At 52.3% G+C, this 27,379-nt stretch overlaps 1 protein-coding gene across 1 annotated transcript in view; it reads right to left on the minus strand.

Annotated features, from left to right (window-relative positions):
• Positions 1-4,535: 4,535 nt before the first annotated feature.
• The window catches only part of LOC139240478 (OTU domain-containing protein 5-like), a 28,015-nt gene continuing 5,171 nt past the window's right edge, over positions 4,536-27,379 (minus strand). Inside the window, exon 2 of the mRNA XM_070869013.1 lies at positions 4,536-4,721. Coding sequence (XP_070725114.1) covers positions 4,536-4,721 — 186 coding nt within the window. The remainder of the gene's footprint in view (positions 4,722-27,379) is intronic.

Below are 27,379 nucleotides of genomic sequence, written 5' to 3' on the forward strand. Positions count from 1 at the left end.
AGGGCGCGCGAGAGAGAGAGAGGGCGCGCGAGAGAGAGAGAGGGCGCGCGAGAGAGAGAGGGCGCGCGAGAGAGAGAGAGGGCGCGCGAGAGAGAGAGAGAGGGCGCGCGAGAGAGAGAGAGGGCGCGCGAGAGAGAGAGAGGGCGCGCGAGAGAGAGAGAGGGCGCGCGAGAGAGAGAGGGCGCGCGAGAGAGAGAGAGGGCGCGCGAGAGAGAGAGAGGGCGCGCGAGAGAGAGAGAGAGGGCGCGAGAGAGAGAGAGGGCGCGAGAGAGAGAGAGGGCGCGAGAGAGAGAGAGGGCGCGAGAGAGAGAGAGGGCGCGAGAGAGAGAGAGGGCGCGAGAGAGAGAGAGGGCGCGAGAGAGAGAGAGGGCGCGAGAGAGAGAGGGCGCGAGAGAGAGAGAGAGGGCGCGAGAGAGAGAGAGAGGGCGCGAGAGAGAGAGAGAGAGAGCGCGCGCGCGAGAGAGAGAGAGGGGGCGAGAGAGAGGGCGCGCGAGAGAGAGGGCGCGAGAGAGAGAGGGGGCGCGAGAGAGAGAGGGGGCGCGAGAGAGAGAGGGGGCGCGAGAGAGAGAGGGGGCGCGAGAGAGAGAGGGGGCGCGAGAGAGAGAGGGGGCGAGAGAGAGAGAGGGGGCGAGAGAGAGAGAGAGGGGCGAGAGAGAGAGAGGGGGCGAGAGAGAGAGAGGGGGCGAGAGAGAGAGAGGGGGCGAGAGAGAGAGAGGGGGCGAGAGAGAGAGAGGGGGCGAGAGAGGAGAGAGAGGGGGCGAGAGAGAGAGAGGGGGCGAGAGAGAGAGAGGGGGCGCGAGAGAGAGAGGGGGCAGGGGCGCGAGAGAGAGAGGGGGCGCGAGAGAGAGAGGGGGCGCGAGAGAGAGAGGGGGCGCGAGAGAGAGAGGGGGCGCGCGAGAGAGAGGGGGCGCGCGAGAGAGAGGGGGCGCGCGAGAGAGAGAGGGGGCGAGAGAGAGAGGGGGCGCGAAAGAGAGGGGGCGCGAGAGAGAGAGGGGGCGCGAGAGAGAGAGAGGGGGCGAGAGAGAGAGAGGGGGCGAGAGAGAGAGAGGGGGCGAGAGAGAGAGAGGGGGCGCGAGAGAGAGAGGGGGCGCGAGGGCGCGCGAGAGAGAGGGGGCGCGCGAGAGAGAGGGGCGCGCGAGAGAGAGGGGCGCGCGAGAGAGAGGGGGCGCGCGAGAGAGAGGGGGCGCGCGAGAGAGAGGGGGCGCGCGAGAGAGAGGGGGCGCGCGAGAGAGAGGGGGCGCGCGAGAGAGAGGGGGCGCGCGAGAGAGAGGGGCGCGCGAGAGAGAGGGGGCGCGCGAGAGAGAGGGGGCGCGCGAGAGAGAGGGGGCGCGCGAGAGAGAGGGGGCGCGCGAGAGAGAGGGGGCGCGCGAGAGAGAGGGGGCGCGCGAGAGAGAGAGGGGCGCGCGAGAGAGAGAGGGCGCGCGAGAGAGAGAGGGGCGCGCGAGAGAGAGGGCGCGCGAGAGAGAGAGGGCGCGCGAGAGAGAGAGGGCGCGCGAGAGAGAGAGGGCGCGCGAGAGAGAGAGGGCGCGCGAGAGAGAGAGGGCGCGCGAGAGAGAGAGGGCGCGCGAGAGAGAGAGGGCGCGCGAGAGAGAGAGGGCGCGCGAGAGAGAGAGGGCGCGCGAGAGAGAGAGGGCGCGCGAGAGAGAGAGGGCGCGCGAGAGAGAGAGGGCGCGCGAGAGAGAGAGGGCGCGCGAGAGAGAGAGGGCGCGCGAGAGAGAAGAGGGCGCGCGAGAGAGAGAGGGCGCGCGAGAGAGAGAGGGCGCGCGAGAGAGAGAGGGCGCGCGAGAGAGAGAGGCGCGCGAGAGAGAGAGGGCGCGCGAGAGAGAGAGGGCGCGCGAGAGAGAGAGGGCGCGCGAGAGGAGGGCCGCGAGAGAGAGAGGGCGCGCGAGAGAGAGAGGGCGCGCGAGAGAGAGAGGGCGCGCGAGAGAGAGAGGGCGCGCGAGAGAGAGAGGGCGCGCGAGAGAGAGAGGGCGCGCGAGAGAGAGAGGGCGCGCGAGAGAGAGAGGGCGCGCGAGAGAGAGAGGGCGCGCGAGAGAGAGAGGGCGCGCGAGAGAGAGAGGGCGCGCGAGAGAGAGAGGGCGCGCGAGAGAGAGAGGGCGCGCGAGAGAGAGAGGGCGCGCGAGAGAGAGAGGGCGCGCGAGAGAGAGAGGGCGCGCGAGAGAGAGAGGGCGCGCGAGAGAGAGAGGGCGCGCGAGAGAGAGAGGGCGCGCGAGAGAGAGAGGGCGCGCGAGAGAGAGAGGGCGCGCGAGAGAGAGAGGGCGCGCGAGAGAGAGAGGGCGCGCGAGAGAGAGAGGGCGCGCGAGAGAGAGAGGGCGCGCGAGAGAGAGAGGGCGCGCGAGAGAGAGAGGGCGCGAGAGAGAGAGAGGGCGCGAGAGAGAGAGAGGGCGCGAGAGAGAGAGATAGTGTGAGAGAGAGAGAGATAGTGTGAGAGAGAGAGAGATAGTGTGAGAGAGAGAGGGAGTGTGAGAGAGAGAGAGAGAGAGAGAGAGAGAGGCTCAGACGCACACGGGGTGAAACCAGTTAACCCAGCACAAGCGTTGAAGGGGTTAAACCGTAAGCTCCCCCCCCCCAACCCCACCGCTCCCCGTTTCCTCGAAGTAGAGAGGCCGAGAGTAAAACTGTCCGGGGGTGGGGGGGGGGGGGGGGGGGGGGAGCTGACCTGACACTTGCCCTTTCGAGGTAAAACCTCAACATTTCTGTTAACTGGAGGGACGGGCGTGCCTCGGGGTCCAGCTTCCCGGCAACTGCTGCTGACCACTGCCCCGCGTTCTCAGCCAGTGCCGGTAATAGCACAGGGACACACACACAGACACAGGCGGGGGCTCAGGGGGCTCCAGGCAGACAGACACACACACAGGGGCTCAGACACCACACAGGCTCAGGAGGAGACACAGACAGACAGCAACTATTCGACATTTCTCCAGGCCCTTTCACCACCTCAGGACGTCCCAAAGCGCCTCACAGCCAATGAAGTACTATCGGAGGGCGCTCTCTGTTGTATTGCGGGAAACGCCAATTTGCGCACAGCAAGCTCCCACACACAGCGATGTGATAATGACCCGGATCGTCTGTTTTAGTGATGTTGGTCGAGGGATAAATATCGGCCCCAGGACACCGGGGAGAACTCCCCCTGCTCTTCTTCCAATAGTGGCCCCGGGATCTTTTACATCCACCCGAGAGGGCAGACGGGGCCTCGGTTTAACGTCTCATCCAAAATACAGACCCTCCGACAGTGCGGCACTCCCTCAGTACCACCCCTCCGACAGTGCGGCACTCCCTCAGTACCGCCCCTCCGACAGCGCGCCGCTCCCTCAGTACTGCCCCTCCGACAGTGCGGCACTCCCTCAGTACCGCCCCTCCGACAGTGCGGCACTCCCTCAGTACCGCCCCTCCGACAGTGCGGCACTCCCTCAGTACCGCCCCTCCGACAGTGCGGCACTCCCTCAGTACTGCCCCTTCGACAGTGCGGCACTCCCTCAGTACCGCGCCTCCGACAGTGCGGCACTCCCTCAGTACCGCCCCTCCGACAGTGCGGCACTCCCTCAGTACTGCCCCTCCGACAGTGCGGCGCTCCCTCAGTACCGCCCCTCCGACAGTGCAGTGCTCCCTCAGTACTGCCCCTCCGACAGCGCGGCGCTCCCTCAGTACCGCCCCTCCGACAGCGCGCCGCTCCCTCAGTACCGCCCCTCCGACAGTGCAGTGCTCCCTCAGTACTGCCCCTCCGACAGTGCGGCGCTCCCTCAGTAGCGACTCTCCGACAGTGCGGCGCTCCCTCAGTACCGCCCCTCCGACAGCGCAGTGCGGCGCTCCCTCAGTACCTCCCCTCCGACAGCGCGGCACTCCCTCAGTACTCGAGCCCACAACCGACTGACTCGCACCAGCGTAAGCCCCAGCGGACAACGGCCTGTGGTGGAAGTGTTACCCCTGCACCTCACGCCTGTGCAGACAGGGGGATTGCAACGTGACCACAAGCTTACTGGCTCTGCACAATGCAGGTCGCACTGCAACCACCAGCCCTGGCCCAGTCACAGTGACTTCTTGTAAACAGAGACACTGTGAGGCTTCCCGTAAATGGTCCGAGAGAGACATAGCGCGGGACAGAGAGAGGGGGCGACGGGCAGAGAGAGGGGGTGCGCGCGAGGAAGGTGGCAGGTGAGGAGGCGCGAGGGAGAGCGAGCGGGAGAGAGCGCGAGCCGGAGAGAGAGCGAGCGAGCGAGCCGGAGAGAGAGCGAGCGAGCGGGAGAACGAGCGGGAGAGCGCGGGAACGAGCGGGAGAGCGCGGGAACGAGCGGGAGAGCGCGGGAGAGCGCGGGAGAGCGCGGGAACGAGCGGGAGAGCGCGGGAACGAGCGGGAGAGCGCGGGAACGAGCGGGAGAGCGCGGGAACGAGCGGGAGAGCGCGGGAACGAGCGGGAAAGCGCGGGAACGAGCGGGAGAGCGCGGGAACGAGCGGGAGAGCGCGGGAACGAGCGGGAGAGCGCGGGAACGAGCGTTGAGGTGGAGTCAGACTGTGGGGACGGGATGGACGGACCGCTGTCACTGTGCCGACCGGTGGGAGGAGGGCCGAGACCGGTAGCAACCCCCCGCCCCCCGCCACCCCAGGCGCACGTCGAACACCGTGTACTCACCGACAGCCCGGAACAGGCAGGCTCCGTCCTCCTTCATCCTCTTGATGACGAAGCCTTTCTTCTCGCTCAGAGCCTTCTCGAACCAGTGCTCCTGCTGCGGACACAGGGAGCGAGTGGGTTAGGGAGGGGCGGAGGACGGTTTCGCTCACTCTGCCACAAGCACCGGTGCCTCACCCACCCCCCTCCCTCCCTCCCTCCCTCCCCACCGGCCGGCAACCATAGAGGGGCCCCCGCCCCAACCAGATCCGGCCACACAGCCCTTGCCCGCTGGGTTGCCCCAGTTCGGACCGGAGACCAGACCAGCGAAGCAGCAGGTTCGGAAATCTGAGCCCGCTTGCAGTCAAGTACGGCACCGCAAGAGGCCTTTGGGGCCGTCTGGCCATTTCGCAGAGCGGTCCGCTTAGTCCCACAGCCCACCCCCGCTCTCTCCCCAGCTCCTGGCAATTTTCACTCCCAATTCCCTTTGGGAAAGCCGCGATCGAGTCTGCCTCCAGCACCCTCTCGGGCAGCTCGGTCCCGATCCTAACCCCTGGCTGCGGGAAAAAAGCATTTTCCTCGTGTCCCCTTACTGCCAATCGCCTTCAATCTGTGTCCCGATTGGTCACCGACCCTGCCGCCACTGGGGACAGTTCCTCGGTGTTTAAATCTCTCCACACACTTCGAACGCCTCGATTAAAAGCTCCCCTCAACCTTCTCTGCTCCGAGGAGAACACTTCTCCAGCCTCCCCCCCGTCACTGAAGCCCTTCAGCCCCCGGGACCATTCTGGCCAATCTCCCCTTCACCATATCCTTCCTAAAGTGCGGGGCCCGGACTTGGACACGACACGCCCGCTGTGTTTTATAAAAGGTTGACCATAACTTCTGCGTTTTTGTGCTCTGGCCCTCTATTTATAAAAGGCAGGATTGCCGTATACGTTAAGGGTCAGGGTTATAATCTTGAGCCGGTAATTCAAATGATTTCTCGGGCAAGAGGCAGCGTTCGAAGTAGATGCTTGGTGGCTCTCACTCTTGCCTCGGGGTCAGAAGGACGGGGGTCCGAGACCCACAATCCAGGCCCGACTCTTCCCCGGTGCAGTACTGAGGGAGCGCCGCGCTGTCGGAGGGGCGGTACTGAGGGAGCGCCGCGCTGTCGGAGGGGCGGTACTGAGGGAGCGCCGCGCTGTCGGAGGGGCGGTACTGAGGGAGCGCCGCGCTGTCGGAGGGGCAGTACTGAGGGAGCGCCGCACTGTCGGAGGGTCAGTACTGAGGGAGTGCCGCACTGTCGGAGGGGCGGTACTGAGGGAGCGCCGCACTGTCGGAGGGTCAGTACTGAGGGAGTGCCGCACTGTCGGAGGGTCAGTACTGAGGGAGTGCCGCACTGTCGGAGGGGCAGTACTGAGCTGTCGGAGGGGCAGTACTGAGGGAGCGCCGCACTGTCGGAGGGGCGGTACTGAGTTGTCGGAGGGGCAGTACTGAGGGAGTGCCGCACTGTCGGAGGGGCAGTACTGAGGGAGCGCCGCGCTGTCGGAGGGGCGGTACTGAGGGAGAGCCGCACTGTCGGAGGGGCAGTACTGAGGGAGCGCCGCGCTGTCGGAGGGGCGGTACTGAGGGAGCGCCGCACTGTCGGAGGGGCAGTACTGAGGGAGCGCCGCGCTGTCGGAGGGGCGGTACTGAGGGAGAGCCGCACTGTCGGAGGGGCAGTACTGAGGGAGCGCCGCGCTGTCGGAGGGGCGGTACTGAGGGAGAGCCGCACTGTCGGAGGGGCGGTACTGAGGGAGCGCCGCGCTGTCGGAGGGGCGGTACTGAGGGAGCCCCGCACTGTCGGAGGGGCGGTACTGAGGGAGCCCCACACTGTCGGAGGGGCGGTACTGAGGGAGCCCCGCACTGTCGGAGGGGCGGTACTGAGGGAGCGCCGCACTGTCGGAGGGGCGGTACTGAGGGAGCGCCGCACTGTCGGAGGGGCGGTACTGAGGGAGCCCCGCACTGTCAGAGGGGCAGTACTGAGGGAGCGCCGCACTGTCGGAGGGGCGGTACTGAGGGATGAGACCTTAAACCGAGGCACTGTCCACCTTTTTGGGGGGAGTGTACAAGATCCCACGCACACTATTGGAAGGGTGACATCACTCAAAACAGATGATCTGGGTCATTGTCACATTGCTGTTTGTGGGAGCTTGCTGTGCACAAACAGTCGAGGCATACTTCCTCGGGTAGCTCGGTGCCAACTTGTGTTTGATTTGCGCTACTGTGAAATGTCTTGGGAAGTTTTAGTACGTTGGAGTGCATGACGGGTGAAGCGGGAGAGGTCAGGAACACGGAGGCTGTACACGACTCCCATTATATAGCGCCTGTCCCCACCTCCGGACGTCCCAAAGTGCCTCACAGCCAATGAAGTACTCTCGAAGTGTGGTCACTGTTGGAATGTGGGAATCGCATCGGCCAATTTGCGCACAGCAAGCTCCCACACACAGCAAGTGATAATGACCCAAATCGTCTGTTTTGGTGATGTGGGTCGAGGGATAAATATTGGCCAAAACCCTCACAGAACCGCAGACATTGACAGCGCGGGAGGAGGCCATTCCGGCCCATCGTGTCCGCGTTGTGCCGGCCGACCAAGAGCCATCCCGGCCCAATCCCACTTTCCCGCTCTGGGTCCGTAGCCCTGTGGGTTACGGCACTTTGAGCACACGTCCATATGTGGTGAGGGTTTCTGCCTCTACCCCCCTTTCAGGCCGTGAGTTCCTCCCCAGACCCCCACCACCCTCTGGGTGAAGTCATTTCCCCTCAAACCCCCTCTAAACCTCCCCCCAATTACTTTCAATCTCTGCCCCCTGGTTGTTGACCCCTCTGCCCAGGGAAACCGGTCCGTCCTATCCACTCGATCCAGGCCCCTCATCATTTTATACACCTCAATCAGGTCTCCCCTCAGCCTCCTTTGTTCCAAAGAAACCAACCCCAGCCTATCCAATCTTTCCTCATAGCTAAAATTCTCCAGTCCAGGCAACATCCTGGTAAATCTCCTCTGTACCCTCTCTAGTGCAACATCCTGGTAAATCTCCTCTGTACCCTCTCTAGTGCAACATCCTGGTAAATCTCCTCTGTACCCTCTCCAGTGCAACATCCTGGTAAATCTCCTCTGTACCCTCTCCAGTGCAACATCCTGGTAAATCTCCTCTGTACCCTCTCCAGTGCAACATCCTGGTAAATCTCCTCTGTACCCTCTCTAGTGCAACATCCTGGTAAATCTCCTCTGTACCCTCTCCAGTGCAACATCCTGGTAAATCTCCTCTGTACCCTCTCCAGTGCAACATCCTGGTAAATCTCCTCTGTACCCTCTCGAGTGCAACATCCTGGTAAATCTCCTCTGTACCCTCTCCAGTGCAACATCCTGGTAAATCTCCTCTGTACCCTCTCCAGTGCAACATCCTGGTAAATCTCCTCTGTATGCATCCCAGGGTATGAAAAGAGATGGCGGAAGTTATAGCAGATGCATTCGTTATAATCTACCAAAATTCTCTGGACTCTGGGGAGGTACCAGTGGATTGGAAAGCAGCTAATGTAACGCCTCTGTTTAAAAAAGGGGGCAGACAAAATGCAGGTAACTATAGGCCGGTTAGTTTAACATCTGTAGTGGGGAAAATGCTTGAAACTATCATTAAGGAAGAAATAGCGGGACATCTAGATAGGAATAGTGCAATCAAGCAGACGCAGCATGGATTCATGAAGGGGAAATCATGTTTAACTAATTTACTGGAATTCTTTGAGGATATAACGAGCATGGTAGATAGAGGTGTACCGATGGATGTGGTGTATTTAGATTTCCAAAAGGCATTCGATAAGGTGCCACACAAAAGGTTACTGCAGAAGATAAAGGTACGCGGAGTCAGAGGAAATGTATTAGCATGGATAGAGAATTGGCTGGCGAACAGAAAGCAGAGAGTCGGGATAAATGGGTCCTTTTCGGGTTGGAAATCGGTGGTTAGTGGTGTGCCACAGGGATCGGTGCTGGGACCACAACTGTTTACAATATACATAGATGACCTGGAAGAGGGGACAGAGTGTAATGCAACAAAATTTGCAGATGACACTAAGATTAGTGGGAAAGCGGGTTGTGTAGAGGACACAGAGAGGCTGCAAAGAGATTTAGATAGGTTAAGCGAATGGGCTAAGGTTTGGCAGATGGAATACAATGTCGGAAAGTGTGAGGTCATCCACCTTGGGAAAAAAAACAGTAAAAGGGATTATTATTTGAATGGGGAGGAATTACAACATGCTGCGGTGCAGAGGGACCTGGGGGTCCTTGTGCATGAATCCCAAAAAGTTAGTTTGCAGGTGCAGCAGGTAATCAGGAAGGCGAATGGAATGTTGGCCTTCATTGCGAGAGGGATGGAGTACAAAAGCAGGGAGGTCCTGCTGCAACTGTACAGGGTATTGGTGAGGCCGCACCTGGAGTACTGCGTGCAGTTTTGGTCACCTTACTTAAGGAAGGATATACTGGCTTTGGAAGGGGTACAGAGACGATTCACTAGGCTGATTCTGGAGATGAGGGGCTTACCTTATGATGATAGATTGAGTAGACTGGGTCTTTACTTGTTGGAGTTCAGAAGGATGAGGAGTGATCTTATAGAAACATTTAAAATCATGAAAGGGATAGACAAGATAGAGGCAGAGAGGTTGTTTCCACTGGTCGGGGAGACTAGAACTAGGGGGCACAGCCTCAAAATACGGGGGAGCCAATTTAAAACCGAGTTGAGAAGGAATTTCTTCTCCCAGAGGGTTGTGAATCTGTGGAATTCTCTGCCTAAGGAAGCAGTTGAGGCTAGCTCATTGAATGTGTTCAAGTCACAGATAGATAGATTTTTAACCAATAAGGGAATTAAGGGTTACGGGGAGCGGGCGGGTAAGTGGAGCTGAGTCCACGGCCAGATCAGCCATGATCTTGTTGAATGGCGGAGCAGGGTCGAGGGGCTAGATGGCCTGCTCCTGTTCCTAATTCTTATGTTCTTATGTTCTCCCCTCAACTTCCTCTGTTCCAAAGAAAACAACCCCAGCCTATCCAATCTTTCCTCGTCACTAAAATTCTCCAGTCCCGGCAACATCCTGGTAAATCTCCTCTGTACCCTCTCCAGTGCATCATCCTGGTAAATCTCCTCTGTACCCTCTCCAGTGCAACATCCTGGTAAATCTCCTCTGTACCCTCTCCAGTGCAACATCCTGATAAATCTCCTCTGTACCCTCTCCAGTGCAACATCCTGGTAAATCTCCTCTGTACCCTCTCCAGTGCAACATCCTGGTAAATCTCCTCTGTACCCTCTCCAGTGCAACATCCTGATAAATCTCCTCTGTACACTCTCCAGTGCAACATCCTGGTAAATCTCCTCTGTACCCTCTCCAGTGCAACATCCTGGTAAATCTCCTCTGTACCCTCTCCAGTGCAACATCCTGGTAAATCTCCTCTGTACCCTCTCTAGTGCAACATCCTAGTAAATCTCCTCTGCATCCTCTCCAGTGCAACATCCTGGTAAATCTCCTCTGCACCCTCTCTAGTACAATCCCCGAGAAAACCATTAGCGTTCACGAACAGGCCAACATCCGCAGCATCGAAGCACTGACCACACTCGACCAGCTCCGCTGGGCAGGGCCACATTGTCCGCATGCCCCAGACACGAGACTCCCAAAGCAAGCGCTCTACTCGGAACTCCTTCACGGCAAATGAGCCAAAGGTGGGCAGAGGAAACGTTACAGGGACCACCCTCAAAGCCTCCCTTGTTAAAGTGCAACATCCCCACCGACACCTGGGAGTCCCTGGCCCAAAGACCAGTCCGCCCTAAGTGGAGGAAGTGCATCCGGAAGGGCGCTGAGCACCTCGAGTCTCGTCGCCGAGAGCGTGCAGAAACCAAGCGCAGGCAGCGGAAGGAGCGTGCGGCAAACCAGTCCCACCCTCCCCTTCCCTCAACCACTGTCTGTCCCACCTGTGACAGGGACTGTGGCTCTCGTATTGGACTATTCAGCCGCCTAAGGACTCATTCGAAGAGTGGAAGCAAGTCTTCCTCGACTCCGAGGGACTGCCCGTGACGATGAATGTGATCACATCTTTCTTGTAACGACTGTATGACACAATGGAGCGGAGCAGCAGCACCCCCTGGTGGCCAGACCCCTCCAGCCCACCACCTCACACCCCGGGCCCGTCATTCTCGATACAATCGCTATTATTTGCTGACTTGCTTCTCCGTGAGCCGGCGATGCGGGCCGAGACCCCCGGCCCAGCGCCGCACTGTCGGAGGGGCGGTACTGAGGGAGCGCCGCACTGTCGGAGGGGCGGTACTGAGGGAGCGCCGCACTGTCGGAGGGGCGGTACTGAGGGAGCGCCGCACTGTCGGAGGGGCGGTACTGAGGGAGTGCCGCACTGTCAGAGGGGCGGTACTGAGGGAGCGCCGCACTGTCGGAGGGGCGGTTCTGAGGGAGTGCCGCACTGTCAGAGGGGCGGTACTGAGGGAGCGCCGCACTGTCGGAGGGGCAGTACTGAGGGAGCGTCACATTGCAGCCCTGGACAACGTGGACCATTTCCCATACCTCGGGAGTCTCTTATCAACAAGGGCAGACATCGACGACGAGATCCAACACCGCCTCCAGTGCGCCAGTGCAGCCTTCGGCCGCCTGAGGAAAAGAGTGTTTGAAGACCAGGCCCCTCAAATCCACCACCCAGCTCATGGTCTACAGGGCTGTAGTGATACCCGCCCTCCTGTATGTCTCAGAGACACGGACCATGTACAGTAGGTACCTCACCCCCAGCTCATGGTCTACAGGGCTGTAGTGATACCCGCCCTCCTGTATGGCTCAGAGACATGGACCATGTACAGTAGACACCTCAAGTCGCTGGAGAAATACCACCGACGCTGTCTCCGCAAGATCCTGCAAATCCCCCGGGAGGACAGACACACCAACGTTAGCGCCCTCGACCAGGCCCAACATCCCCAGCATCGAAGCACTGACCACACTCGACCAGCTCCGCTGGGCAGGGCCACATTGTCCGCATGTCCCCCAGACACGAGACTCCCCAAAGCAAGCGCTCTACTCGGAACTCCTTTACGGCAAATGAGCCAAAGGTGGGCAGAGGAAACGTTACAAGGGACCACCCTCAAAGCCTCCCAGATAAAGTGCAACATCCCCACCGACACCTGGGAGTCCCTGGGCCCAAAGACCAGTCCGCCCTGAGTGGAGGAAGTGTATCCGGGAGGGCGCTGAGCACCTCGAGTCTTGTCGCCGAGAGCGTGCAGAAACCAAGCGCAGGCAGCGGAAGGAGCGTGCGGCAAACCAGTCCCACCCTCCCCTTCCCTCAACCACTGTCTGTCCACCTGTGACAGGGACTGTGGTTCCCGTATTGGGCTGTTCAGCCACCTAAGGACTCACTTTAAGAGTGGAGGCAGTGACTAGTGGAATGCCGCAGGGCTCAGTGCAGGGACCCCAGCTCTTTACAATATACATTAATGATCTGGATGATGGAATTGAGTGTAATATCTCCAAGTTTGCAGATGACACTAAACTGGGTGACGGTGTGAGCTGTGAGGAGGACGCTAAGAGACTTGGACAGGTTAGGTGAGTGGGCAAATGCATGGCAGATGCGGTATAATGTGGATATATGTGAGGTTATCTACTTTGGGGGCAAAAACACGAAGGCAGAATATTATCTGAATGGCGGCAGATTAGGAAAAGGGGAGGTGCAACGAGACCTGGGTGTCATGGTACATCAGTCATTGAAAGTTGACATGCAGGTACAGCAGGCGGTGAAGAAGGCAAATGGCATGTTGGCCTTCATAGCGAGGGGATTTGAGTACAGGGGCTGGGAGGTCTTACTGCAGTTGTACAGGGCCTTGGTGAGGCCTCACCTGGAATACTGTGTACAGTTTTGGTCTCCTAATCTGAGGAAGGACATTCTTGCTATTGAGGGAGTGCAGCGAAGGTTCACCAGACTGATTCTCCGGGATGGTGGGACTGACATATGAGGAGAGACTGGATCGACTCGGCCTGTATTCACTGGAGTTCAGAAGGATGAGAGGGGATCTCATAGAAACATATAAAATTCTGATGGGACGGGACAGGTTAGATGCAGGAAGAATGTTGCCGATGTTGGGGAAGTCCAGAACCAGGGGTCACAGTCTAAGGATAAGGGGTAAGCCATTTAGGACCGAGATGAGGAGAAACTTCTTCACCCAGAGAATTGTGAACCTGTGGAATTCTCTACCGCAGAGAGTTGTTGGGGCCAGTTCGTTGGATATATTCAAAAGGGAGTTAGATGTGGCCCTTACGGCTAAAGGGATCAAGGGGTATGGAGAGAAAGCAGGAATGGGGTACTGAGGGGAATGATCAGCCATGAACTTATTGAATGGTGGTGCAGGTTCGAAGGGCCGAATGGCCTGCTCCTGCACCTATTTTCTCTGTTTCCTCGACTCCGAGGGACTGCCCGTGACGATGAATGTGATCACATCTTTCTTGTAACGACTGTATGACACAATGGAGCGGAGCAGCAGCACCCCCTGGTGGCCAACCCCCTCCAGCCCACCACCTCACACCCCGGGCCCGTCATTCTCGATACAATCGCTATTATTTGCTGACTTGCTTCTCCGTGAGCCGGCGATGCGGGCCGAGACCCCCGGCGCAGTGTCGTAGAGGCCCCATCTTTCGGTTAGTACCGAGACCCCCCCCCGTCTGTATGTCTGTCCCCGGTGCCCTGGCAATATTATAGTCCGGGGTGAGTCGTGTTTAAAATATTACGTCTCGATGCTAACGATTTCATTCATCTCACGCCTCCACAGAGTCTCGTGTCTCCAGGTTGGGAATAAGTGCCGTCCACTCCAATTCTTGCTCTCCCAAAGCGCCTCACAGCCAATGAAGCACTTTTGGAGGGCGCTCACTGTTGTATTGTGGGAAACGCCAATTTGCGCACAGCAAGCTCCCACACACAGCGATGCGATAATGACCCGGATCGTCTGTTTTAGTGATGTTGGTCCAGGGATAAATATTGGCCCCAGGACCCCGGGGAGAACTCCCTCTGCTCTTCTTCCAATAGTGGCCCCGGGATCTTTTACATCCACCCGAGAGGGCAGACGGGGCCTCGGTTTAATGTCTCATCCCTCAGTACCGCCCCTTCGACAGTGCGGCGCTCCCTCAGTACCGCCCCTCCGACAGTGCGGCACTCCCTCAGTACCACCCCTCCGACAGTGCGGCGCTCCCTCAGTACCGCCCCTCCGACAGTGCGGGGCTCCCTCAGTACCGCCCCTCCGACAGTGCGGCGCTCCCTCAGTACCGCCCCTCCGACAGTGCGGCGCTCCCTCAGTACTGCCCCTCCGACAGTGCGGCGCTCCCTCAGTACCGCCCCTCCGACAGTGCGGTGCTCCCTCAGTACCGCCCCTCCGACAGTGCGGCGCTCCCTCAGTACCGCCCCTCCGACAGTGCGGCGCTCCCTCAGTACTGCCCCTCCGACAGTGCGGCGCTCCCTCAGTACTGCCCCTCCGACAGTGCGGCGCTCCCTCAGTACCGCCCCTCCGATAGCGCAGTGCGGCGCTCCCTCAGTCCTGCACTGGAGTGTCAGTCTAGAATTTTTTGTGCTCAAGTCCCTGGAATGGGACCTGAACCCACAACCTTCTGGCTCAGGGGCGAGGTGCTGCTCACTGAGCCACACTATGGGATGACACAAAGCGCTTTACAGACAATGCAGTACACTTTGAAGAGAAGTCACTGTTGTAGACTCGGGAGATCAAAGACCGAGGGTATTGGGGAGGGGGAAGAGGGTTATCCGGAGGTCCTGTGAGGGGGAGCGAGGCGATCGTTGCCTGGTAGGGGAGGGAGGTTTACAGAGGGGTTGGAAGATGGGAGGCCGGCCAGGTGAGATTCGGAATCGTCGAGGTTGCAAAGGCATGTTTGAGGGAGCCAGGAAGCAGACGAGTGGAGATGGGTGATGTTCCGCTGGTGATGGAGGGGATTACGGGCGTGGGAAAGTCAAATATGACACCAAGGTCACAAAGAGCCTGGTTCAGCCTCAGACAGTGGCTAGGGAGAGGGATGGAGTGTTTGCCTCGGGAACGGAGTTCGTGGCGGGGACCGAAAACAATGGCTTCGGTCTTCCCAATATACAGTTACTACAGATAACAGCATGAAGGGCTGCCTTTCTGGGATGAGACGTTAAACCGAGGCCCCGTCTGCCCTCTCGGGTGGATGTAAAAGATCCCGGGGCCACTATTGGAAGAAGAGCAGGGGGAGTTCTCCCCGGTGTCCTGGGGCCAATATTTATCCCTCGACCAACATCACTAAAACAGACGATCCGGGTCATTATCACATCGCTGTGTGTGGGAGCTTGCTGTGCGCAAATTGGCGTTTCCCACATTACAACAGGGAGCGCACTCCGATAGTACGCCATTGGCTGTGAGGCACTTTGGGACGTCCTGAGGGGGTGAAAGACGCCATAGAAATGCAAGTCTTTCATGATGAATATTACTCTCTCTCTATATATATATAACTACACACGAGCGTATATCATATATATATATATGTATATCACTATATGTTAACGTGTATACTCTCTATATTATACATATGTATATAGTGATACTTGTACACACATGTGCATCACTATATATATATATGTGTGTGTGTGTGTACACATGTCTATCACTATATGCGTGTACATATGCCTATCACGGGAGATATATATATACATACACACACACACGTATATCACTATATACACACATGTACATCACTATACACACACACGTACATCACTATATGCGCACGCGCACACACGTATATCACTACACACACACACGTTTATCACTACACACACACACGTATATTACACACACACACACACGTATATCATTACACACACACGTATATCATTACACACACACACACACACATCACTATACGCGCGCGCACACACGTATATCACTACACACACACACACGTATATCACTACACACACACGTATATCATCACACACACACACGCATATCACTATACACACACGCATATCACTATATACACACACATGTATATCACTATACACACACACACATCACTATACACACACACGCGTGTATCACTATACACACACACGCGCGTATCACTATATACACACACGCGTATCACTATATACACACGTATATCACTACCCACACACACTTATATCATTACACACACACACACACACACGTATATCACTATACACACACACACGTACATCACTATACACACACACACACGTACATCACTATACGCGCGCACACACGTATATCACTATACGCGCGCACACACGTATATCACTACACACACACACACGTATATCACTACACACACACACACGCATATCACTATACACACACGTACATCACTATACGCGCGCACACACGTATATCACTACACACACACACGTATATCACTACACACACACACGCATATCACTATATACACACACACGTATATCACTATATACACACATGCGTATCACTATATACACACGTATATCACTACACACACACACATATCACTACACACACATGGATATCACTATTCACACACACGTATATCACTATACACACACACACGTATATCACTATACACACACACGTATATCACTATACACACACACACACACACACGTATATCACTACACACACACACGTATATCACTACACACACACACGTATATCACTACACACACACACACGCATATCACTACGTACATCACTATACACACACACACACGTACATCACTATACACACACATGCGTATATCACTATATACACACACGCGTATCACTATATACACACACGCGTATATCACTACACACACACATGCGTATATCACTACACACACACACACAATCACTATATATACACAAATGTATATCACTATACACACACACACGTACATCACTATACACGCACACACGTACATCACTATACGCGCGCATACGTACATCACTATACGCGCACACACACACGTATATCACTACACACACACGCATATCACTATACACACACAAGCATATCACTATACACACGTATATCACTATACACACGTATATCACTATACACACACGTGTATCACTATACACACACACATATCATTATGTACACACACACATATCACTATACACACACACACACGTATATCACGACACACACACACACGTATATCACGACACACACACACACGTATATCACGACACACACACACACGTATATCACGACACACGCGCGTATCACTATATACACACATGCGTATATCACGACACACGCGCGTATCACTATATACACACACGCGTATCACGACACACACGCGTCTATCACTACACACGCACACGTCTATCACTACACACGCACACGCATGTATATCACGACACACACACACGTATATCACGATACACACACACGTATCACTATATACACACACACGTATATCACTATACACACACACACGTATATCACGACACACGTATGTCACGACACACACACGTATGTCACGACACACACGTCACGACACATACACACGTATGTCACGACACATACACACGTATGTCACTATACACACACATGTATATCACTATATATACACACACGTATATCACTATTCACACACACGCATATCACTATTCACACACACACGTATATCACTACACACACACACACGTATAGCACTACACACACACACACACATATCACCACACACACACACACACACACGTATATCACTATACACACACACGTATATCACTATACACACACACGTATATCACTACACACACACACGTATATCACTACACACACGCGTATATCACTACACACACACACAAGTATATCACTATACACACGCACAAGTATCACTATACACACATGCACGTATATCACGACACACACACGCACACGTATATCACGACACACACACGCACACGTATATCGCTATACACGCACACACGTATATCACTACACACACACACACGTATATCACGACACACACACACACACGTATCACTATTTGTATATTTGTGTGTGTATATAGTGACGTCACAGCCAATGGGGTAAGTGATTGGCTGGTGATTGGTGAGTAGCTTTTATTTTTATTTTTTATATCAGTAAGTGAACTTTAGCATTGTTATTACCAATTTAAGGGTATCTAAGGGTTAAGACATGGCAGGAGAGCTCGGTCACGTGATATGCTCCTCCTGTACCATGTGGGAACTCGGGGACACTTCCGGTGTCCCTGGGCGCTATGTGTGTGGGAAGTGTATCCGCCTCGAGCTCTTGACGGTCCGCGTTGCGGAATTGGAGCTGAGGGTGGATTCACTCTGGAGCATCCACGATGCTGAGAATGACGTGAGTATCACGTGTAGTGAGTTGGTCTTACCGCAGGAGAAGGATCCACAGCCAGATAGGGAATGGAAGACCAACAGGAAGAGCAGCGCAAGGAAGGTAGTGCAGGTGTCCCCTGTGGTCATCCCCCTGCAAAACAGATACACCGCTTTGAGTACTGTTGGGGGGGGGATGACTCATCATGGGAGGGCAGCAGCAGCCAAGTTCATGGCACCGTGGCTGGCTCTGCTGCACAGAAGGGCAGGAAAAAGATTGGGAGCGTGATAGTGATAGGGGATTCGATGGTGAGGGGAATAGATAGGCGTTTATGCGGCCGCAACCGAGACTCCAGGATGGTATGTTGCCTCCCTGGTGCAAGGGTCAAGGATGTCTCGGAGCGGGTGCAGGACATTCTGAAATGGGAGGGAGAACAGCCAGTTGTCGTGGTGCACATTGGTACCAACGACATAGGTAAAAAAAAGGGATGAGGTCCTACGAAAAGAATTTAAGGAGCTAGGAGCTAAATTAAAAAGTAGGACCTCAAAAGTAGTAATCTCGGGATTGCTACCAGTGCCACGTGCTAGTCAGAGTAGGAATCACAGGATAGTGCAGATGAATACATGGCTTGAGCAGTGGTGCAGCAGGGAGGGATTCAAATTCCTGGGGCATTGGAACCGGTTCTGGGGGAGGTGGGACCAGTACAAACCGGACGGTCTGCACCTGGGCAGGACTGGAACCAATGTCCTAGGGGGAGTGTTTGCTAGTGCTGTTGGGGAGGAGTTAAACTAATATGGCAGGGGGATGGGAACCTATGCAGGGAGACAGAGGGAGACAAAAATGAGGCAAAAGCAAAAGACAGAAAGGAGATGAGGAAAAGTGGAGGGCAGAGAAACCCAAGGCAAAGAACAAAAAGGGCCACTGTACAGCAAAATTCTAAAAGGACAAAGGGTGTTAAAAAAGCAAGCCTGAAGGCTTTGTGTCTTAATGCAAGGAGTATCCGCAATAAGGTGGACGAATTAACTGTGCAAATAGATGTTAACAAATATGATGTGATTGGGATTACGGAGACGTGGCTCCAGGATGATCAGGGCTGGGAACTCAACATCCAGGGGTATTCAACATTCAGGAAGGATAGAATAAAAGGAAAAGGAGGTGGGGTAGCATTGCTGGTTAAAGAGGAGATTAATGCAATAGTTAGGAAGGACATTGGCTTGGATGATGTGGAATCTATATGGGTAGAGCTGCAGAACACTAAAGGGCAAAAAACGTTAGTGGGAGTTGTGTACAGACCTCCAAACAGTAGTAGTGATGTTGGGGGAGGGCATCAAACAGGAAATTAGGGGTGCATGCAATAAGGGTGCAGCAGTTATAATGGGTGACTTTAATATGCACATAGATTGGGCTAGCCAAACTGGAAGCAATACGGTGGAGGAGGATTTCCTGGAGTGCATAAGGGATGGTTTTCTAGACCAATATGTCGAGGAACCAACTAGGGGGAGGCCATCTTAGACTGGGTGTTGTGTAATGAGAGGATTAATTAACAATCTCATTGTGCGAGGCCCCTTGGGGAAGAGTGACCATAATATGGTGGAATTCTACATTAGGATGGAGAATGAAACAGTTAATTCAGAGACCATGGTCCAGAACTTAAAGAAGGGTAACTTTGAAGGTATGAGGCGTGAATTGGCTAAGATAGATTGGCGAATGATACTTGAGGGGTTGACTGTGGATGGGCAATGGCAGACATTTAGAGACCGCATGGATGAATTACAACAATTGTACATTCCTGTCTGGCGTAAAAATAAAAAAGGGAAGGTGGCTCAACCGTGGCTATCTAGGGAAATCAGGGATAGTATTAAAGCCAAGGAAGTGGCATACAAATTGGCCAGAAATAGCAGCGAACCCGGGGACTGGGAGAAATTTAGAACTCAGCAGAGGAGGACAAAGGGTTTGATTAGGGCAGGGAAAATGGAGTACGAGAAGAAGCTTGCAGGGAACATTAAGGCGGATTGCAAAAGTTTCTATAGGTATGTAAAGAGAAAAAGGTTAGTAAAGACAAACGTAGGTCCCCTGCAGTCAGAATCAGGGGAAGTCATAATGGGGAACAAAGAAATGGCAGACCAATTGAACAAGTACTTTGGTTCAGTATTCACTAAGGAGGACACAAACAACCTTCCGGATATAAAAGTGGTCAGAGGGTCTAGTAAGGAGGAGGAACTGAGGGAAATCTTTATTAGTCGTGAAATTGTGTTGCGGAAATTGATGGGATTGAAGGCCGATAAATCCCCAGGGCCTGATGGACTGCATCCCAGAGTACTTAAGGAGGTGGCCTTGGAAATAGTGGATGCATTGACAGTCATTTTCCAACATTCCATTGACTCTGGATCAGTTCCTATCGAGTGGAGGGTAGCCAATGTAACCCCACTTTTTAAAAAAGGAGGGAGAGAGAAAGCAGGGAATTATAGACCGGTCAGCCTGACCTCAGTAGTGGGTAAAATGATGGAATCAATTATTAAGGATGTCATAGCAGCGCATTTGGAAAATGGTGACATGATAGGTCCAAGTCAGCATGGATTTGTGAAAGGGAGATCATGCTTGACAAATCTTCTGGAATTTTTTGAGGATGTTTCCAGTAGAGTGGACAAGGGAGAACCAGTTGATGTGGTATATTTGGACTTTCAGAAGGCTTTCGACAAGGTCCCACACAAGAGATTAATGTGCAAAGTTAAAGCACATGGGATTGGGGGTAGTGTGCTGACGTGGATTGAGAACTGGTTGTCAGACAGGAAGCAAAGAGTAGGAGTAAATGGGTACTTTTCAGAATGGCAGGCAGTGACTAGTGGGGTACCGCAAGGTTCTGTGCTGGGGCCCCAGCTGTTTACATTGTACATTAATGATTTAGACGAGGGGATTAAATGTAGTATCTCTAAATTTGCGGATGACACTAAGTTGGGTGGCAGTGTGAGCTGCGAGGAGGATGCTATGAGGCTGCAGAGTGACTTGGATAGGTTAGGTGAGTGGGCAAATGCGTGGCAGATGAAGTATAATGTGGATAAATGTGAGGTTATCCACTTTGGTGGTAAAAACAGAGAGACAGACTATTATCTGAATGGTGACAGATTAGGAAAAGGGAAGGTGCAACGAGACCTGGGTGTCATGGTACATCAGTCACTGAAGGTTGGCATGCAGGTACAGCAGGCGGTTAAGAAAGCAAATGGCATGTTATAGAAACATAGAAAATAGGTGCAGGAGCAGGCCATTCAGCCCTTCTAGCCTGCACCGCCATTCAATGAGTTCATGGCTGAACATGAAACTTCAGTACCCCCTTCCTGCTTTCACGCCATACCCCTTGATCCCCCGAGTAGTAAGGACTACATCTAACTCCCTTTTGAATATATATGTTGGCCTTCATAGCGAGGGGATTTGAGTACAGGGGCAGGGAGGTGTTACTGCAGTTGTACAGGGCCTTGGTGAGGCCACACCTGGAGTATTGTGTACAGTTTTGGTCTCCTAACTTGAGGAAGGACATTCTTGCTATTGAGGGAGTGCAGCGAAGATTCACCAGACTGATTCCCGGGATGGTGGGACTGACCTATCAAGAAAGACTGGATCAACTGGGCTTGTATTCACTGGAGTTCAGAAGAGTGAGAGGGGACCTCATAGAAACGTTTAAAATTCTGACGGGTTTGGACAGGTTGGATGCAGGAAGAATGTTCCCAATGTTGGGGAAGTCCAGAACCAGGGGTCACAGTCTAAGGATAAGGGGTAAGCCATTTAGGACCGAGATGAGGAGAAACTTCTTCACCCAGAGAGTGGTGAACCTGTGGAATTCTCTACCACAGAAAGTAGTTGAGGCCAATTCACTAAATATATTCAAAAGGGAGTTCGATGAAGTCCTTACTACTCGGGGGATCAAGGGGTATGGCAAGAAAGCAGGAAGGGGGTACTGAAGTTGAATGTTCAGCCATGAACTCATTGAATGGTGGTGCAGGCTAGAAGGGCCGAATGGCCTGCTCCTGCACCTATTTTCTATGTTTCTATATCACTATACACACACACACACGCATATCACTATACACACACACGTATATCACTATACACACACACGTATATCACTATACACACACACACACACATACACATATTACTATATACACACACACATCACTATACACACACACGCACACGTATCACTATATACACACATGCGTATATCACTATAGACACACACACGTCTATCACTACACACACACACACACACACACACGTCTATCACTACACACGCGCGCACATATCACTACACACACACGCACGTATATCACGACACACACACGCACACGTATATCACGACACACACACGCACACGTATATCGATATACACGCACACACGTATATCACGACACACACACGCACGTATATCACGACACACACACGCACGTATATCACTATACACACACACGTATGTCACGACACACACACGTACATCACTATACACACACACACACACACACATATATCACGACACACACGCGTATCACTATATACACACATGCGTATATCACTATAGACACACACACGTATATCACGACACGCATATACACACACGTGTATCACTATATACACACACGCGTATCACTATATATACACAAATGTATATCTATACACACACATGTATATCACTATACACACGCACACGTACATCACTATACACACACACACGTACATCACTATACACACACACACGTATGTCACGACACACACGTATGTCACGACACACACGTATGTCACGACACACACACACGTATGTCACGACATACACACGTATATCATTATACACACACACGTATATCACTATATACACACACACACGTATATCATATTATATACACACACACGTATAACGTATATCACGACACACGCACACGTATATCACGACACACGCACACGTATATCGCTATACACGTATATCACGACACACACGCACGTATATCACGACACACACACGTACATCACTATACACACACACGTATGTCACGACACACACACGTACATCACTATACACACGCATATCACGACACACACACACGTATCACTATATACACACATGCGTATATCACTATAGACACACACACGTATATCACGACACGCGCGTATCACTATATACACACGCGCATCACTATATACACACACACACACGTATGTCACAACACACGTATGTCACGACACACACACGGATGTCACGACACACACACGGATGTCACGACATACACACGGATGTCATACACACACACGTATATCACTATATATACTCACATGTATATCACTATATATACACACACATGTATATCATTATATACACACATGTATATCATTATATACACACACACGTATATTATATACACACACGTATATCACTATATACACACACATGTATATCACTATACACACACGTATATCACGGCACACACACACGTATCACTATATACACACATGCATATATCACTATTGACACACACACGTATATCACGACACGCGCACATCACTACATACACACACGCATATCACTATATACACACGCGTATCACTACACACACACACACACAATCACTATATATACACAAATGTATATCACTATACACGCACACACGTACATCACTATACACGCACACACACACACGTATACCACTATAAACGCACACACACACGTACATCACTATACACGCACACACACACGTATATCAGTATACACACACACGTATGTCACGACACACACACGCATGTCATGACACACACACACGTATGTCAGTATACACACACACGTATACCACTATATATACTCACATGTATATCACTATATATACACACACACATGTATATCATTATATATACACACACGTATATCATTATATACACACACACGTATATCACTATATACACACACGTATATCACGACACACACACACGTATATCACGACACACACACACACGTATATCACGACACACACACACACACGTATATCACTATATACACACACATCACTACACACACACACACGCGTATATCACGACACACACACACGTATATCACTATATACACGTATATTATATACACACACGTACATCACTATATACACACACGTACATCACTATACACACACACGTATATCACTACACACACACACGTATATCACTACACACACATCACGACACACACACGTACATCACTATATACACACACGTATATCACTATATACACACACGTATATCACTATACACACACACACGTATATCACTACACACACATCATGACACACACACGTACATCACTATATACACACACGTACATCACTATATACACACACGTACATCACTATATACACACACGTATATCACTATATATACACACACACGTATATCACTATATATACACACACACACGTATATCACTATATATACACACACGTATATCACGACACACACACGTACATCACGACACACACACGTACATCATGTATAGCGTACATTGCTTGCTGTACCTGCATGTTAACTTTCAGTGATTCGTGTACCAGGACACCCAGGTCCCTCTGAACACCAACATTTCTCAATCCCTCACCGTTTAAAAAATACTCTGCTTTTCTATTTTTCCAACCAAAGTGGATAACTTCACATTTCCCCACATTATATTCCATTTGCCTTGTCCTACCCACCCCCTCAGCCTGTCTGTATCCCCTTGAAGTCGCTTTGCATCCTCCTCACAACTTACATTACCACCGAGCTTTGTATCATCAGCAAACTTGGATATATTACATTTGGCCCCCTCATCCAAATCATTGATATAGGTTGTGAATAGCTGGGGCCCCAGCACTGATCCCTGCGGTACCCCACTAGCTACAGTCTGCCAACCCGAAAATTACCCATTTATTCCTACTCACTGTTTTCTGTCCGTTAACCAATCCTCAATCCAGGCGAATATGTTACCCCCAATCCCATGAGCCCTAATTTTGTTCAATAACCTCTCGTGTGGCACCTTATCGAATGCCTTCTGAAAATCCAAATACATCACATCCACTGGTTCCCCCTTATCTATCCTGCTAGTTACAACCTTAAAAAACGCTAACAAATGTGTCAAACACGATTTCCCTTTCATAAATCCGTGCTGCATTTGCCCAATCCAATTATTATTATCCCGGTGCCCTGTTACCACGTCCTTAATAATAGATTCTGGCATTTTCCATACGACTGATGTCAGGCTAACTGGTCTGTAGTTGCCTGTTCTCTCTCTCTCTCTCTCCCTCCCTCCTCCCTTAATAAGCGGGGTTACATTAGCTACCTTCCAATCTGCAGGAACCGTTCTAGAATCTATGGAATTTTGGAAGATGACAACCAATGCATCCACTATCTCTATAGCCACCTCTTTCAAAACCCGAGGATGTAGGCCATCGGGTCCAGAGGATTTATCGGCTTTCAGTCCCGATAATTTCTCCAGTATTCATTTTTAATAATACTAATTTCTTTCAGTTCCTCACTCTCGGTAAACCCTTGGTCCTCCACTATTTCCGGCAGGTTTTTTTGTGTCTTCTTCCGTGAAGACGCACACAAAGTATCTATTTAATGTTTCTGCCATTTCTTTATTCCCCATTATAATTTCTCCTGCCTCAGCCTGTAGGGGACCCACGGTTACTTTGGCTAACGTTTTTACATACCTATAGAAGCTTTTACCGTCTGTTGTTATGTCTCTCGCTAGTTTACTCTCAGTCTATTTTCCCTTTATCAATTTCTTGGTCCTCCATTGCTGAATGCTAAAACCCTCCCAATCCTCGGGCTTACTGCACTTTTTGGCAACATTATAAGCCTCTTCCTTTGATCGAATACTATCTTTAACTTCTCTTGTTAGCCATGGTTGGATCACTTTTCCTGTGGGGTTTTTGTGCCTTAAAGGAATGTATTATGTTGCAAGTGATGTATTGATTCTTTAAGTGCTAGTCATTGCTTGTCTAACGTCATTCCTTTAATGTTGTTTCCCAATCTACCTTCGCCAACTCTCCCGTCATACCTACGTAGTTTGCTTTGTTTAGATTTAAGCCCCGAGTTTCGGATTTAACTAAATCAACTTAATGTAAAATTCTATCATATTATGGTCACTCTATAGATGTATTGACAACGTATTTACAGATGTATTGACATCATTTAGATGTATTGATGAAATATTTATAGATGTGATGACAGATTTACAGATGTATTGACAAGATTTATAGATATTGATATATAGATATATTGATAGAAACATAGAAAATAGGTGCAGGAGTAGGCCATTCGGCCCTTCGAGCCTGCACCTCCATTCAATAAGATCATGGCTGATCATTCCCTCAGTACCCCATTCCTGCTTTCTCTCCATACCCCTTGATCCCTTTAGCCGTAAGGGCCGCATCTAACTCCCTCTTGAATATATCTAACGAATTGGCCTCAACAACTCTCTGTGGTAGAGAATTCCACAGGTTCACAATTCTCTGGGTGAAGAAGTTTCTCCTCATCTCGGTTCTAAATGGCTTCCCCTTATCCTTAGACTGTGACCCCTGGTTCTAGAACATTCTTCTAACCTGTCCAATCCCATCAGAATTTTATGTTTCTATGAGATCGTCTATAAGCCTAGTCGATCCAGTCTTTCTTCATATGTCAGTCCTGCCATCCCGGGAATCAGTCCGGTGAACCTTTGCTGCACTCCCTCAATAGCAAGAATGTCCTTCCTCAGATTAGGAGACCAAAACTGAACACAATATTCCAGGTGAGGCCTCACCAAGGCCCTGTACAACTGCAGTAAGACCTCCCTGCCCCTGTACTCAAATCCTCTCGCTATGAAGGCCAACATGCCATTTGCCTTCTTCACCGCCTGCTGTACCTGCATGCCAACTTTCAATGACTGATGTACCATGACACCCAGGTCTCGTTGCACCTCCCCTTTTCCTAATCTGCCGCCATTCAGATAATATTCTGCCTTCCTGTTTTTGCCACCAAAGTGGATAACCTCACATTTATCCACATTATACCGCATCTGCCATGTATTTGCCCACTCACCTAACCTGTCCAAGTCACCCTGCAGCCTCATAGCATCCTCCTCACAGCTCACACCGCCACCCAGCTTAGTGTCATCTGCAAACTTGGAGATATTACATTCAATTCCTTCGTCTAAATTATGAATGTAAATAACTGGGCTCCCAGCACTGAACCTTGTGGCACCCCACTAGTCACTGCCTGCCATTCCGAAAAGGACCTGTTTATTCCTACTCTTTGCTTCCTGTCTGCCAACCAGTTCTCTATCCACGTCAGTACATTACCCCAAAACCATGTGCTTAAATTTTGCACACTAATCTCTTGTGTGGGACCTTGTCAAAAGCCTTTTGAAAGTCCAAATACACCACATCCACTGGT

The sequence above is a fragment of the Pristiophorus japonicus genome, chromosome 32 (assembly GCF_044704955.1).
Source record: "Pristiophorus japonicus isolate sPriJap1 chromosome 32, sPriJap1.hap1, whole genome shotgun sequence".
Lineage (NCBI taxonomy): Eukaryota > Metazoa > Chordata > Chondrichthyes > Pristiophoridae > Pristiophorus > Pristiophorus japonicus.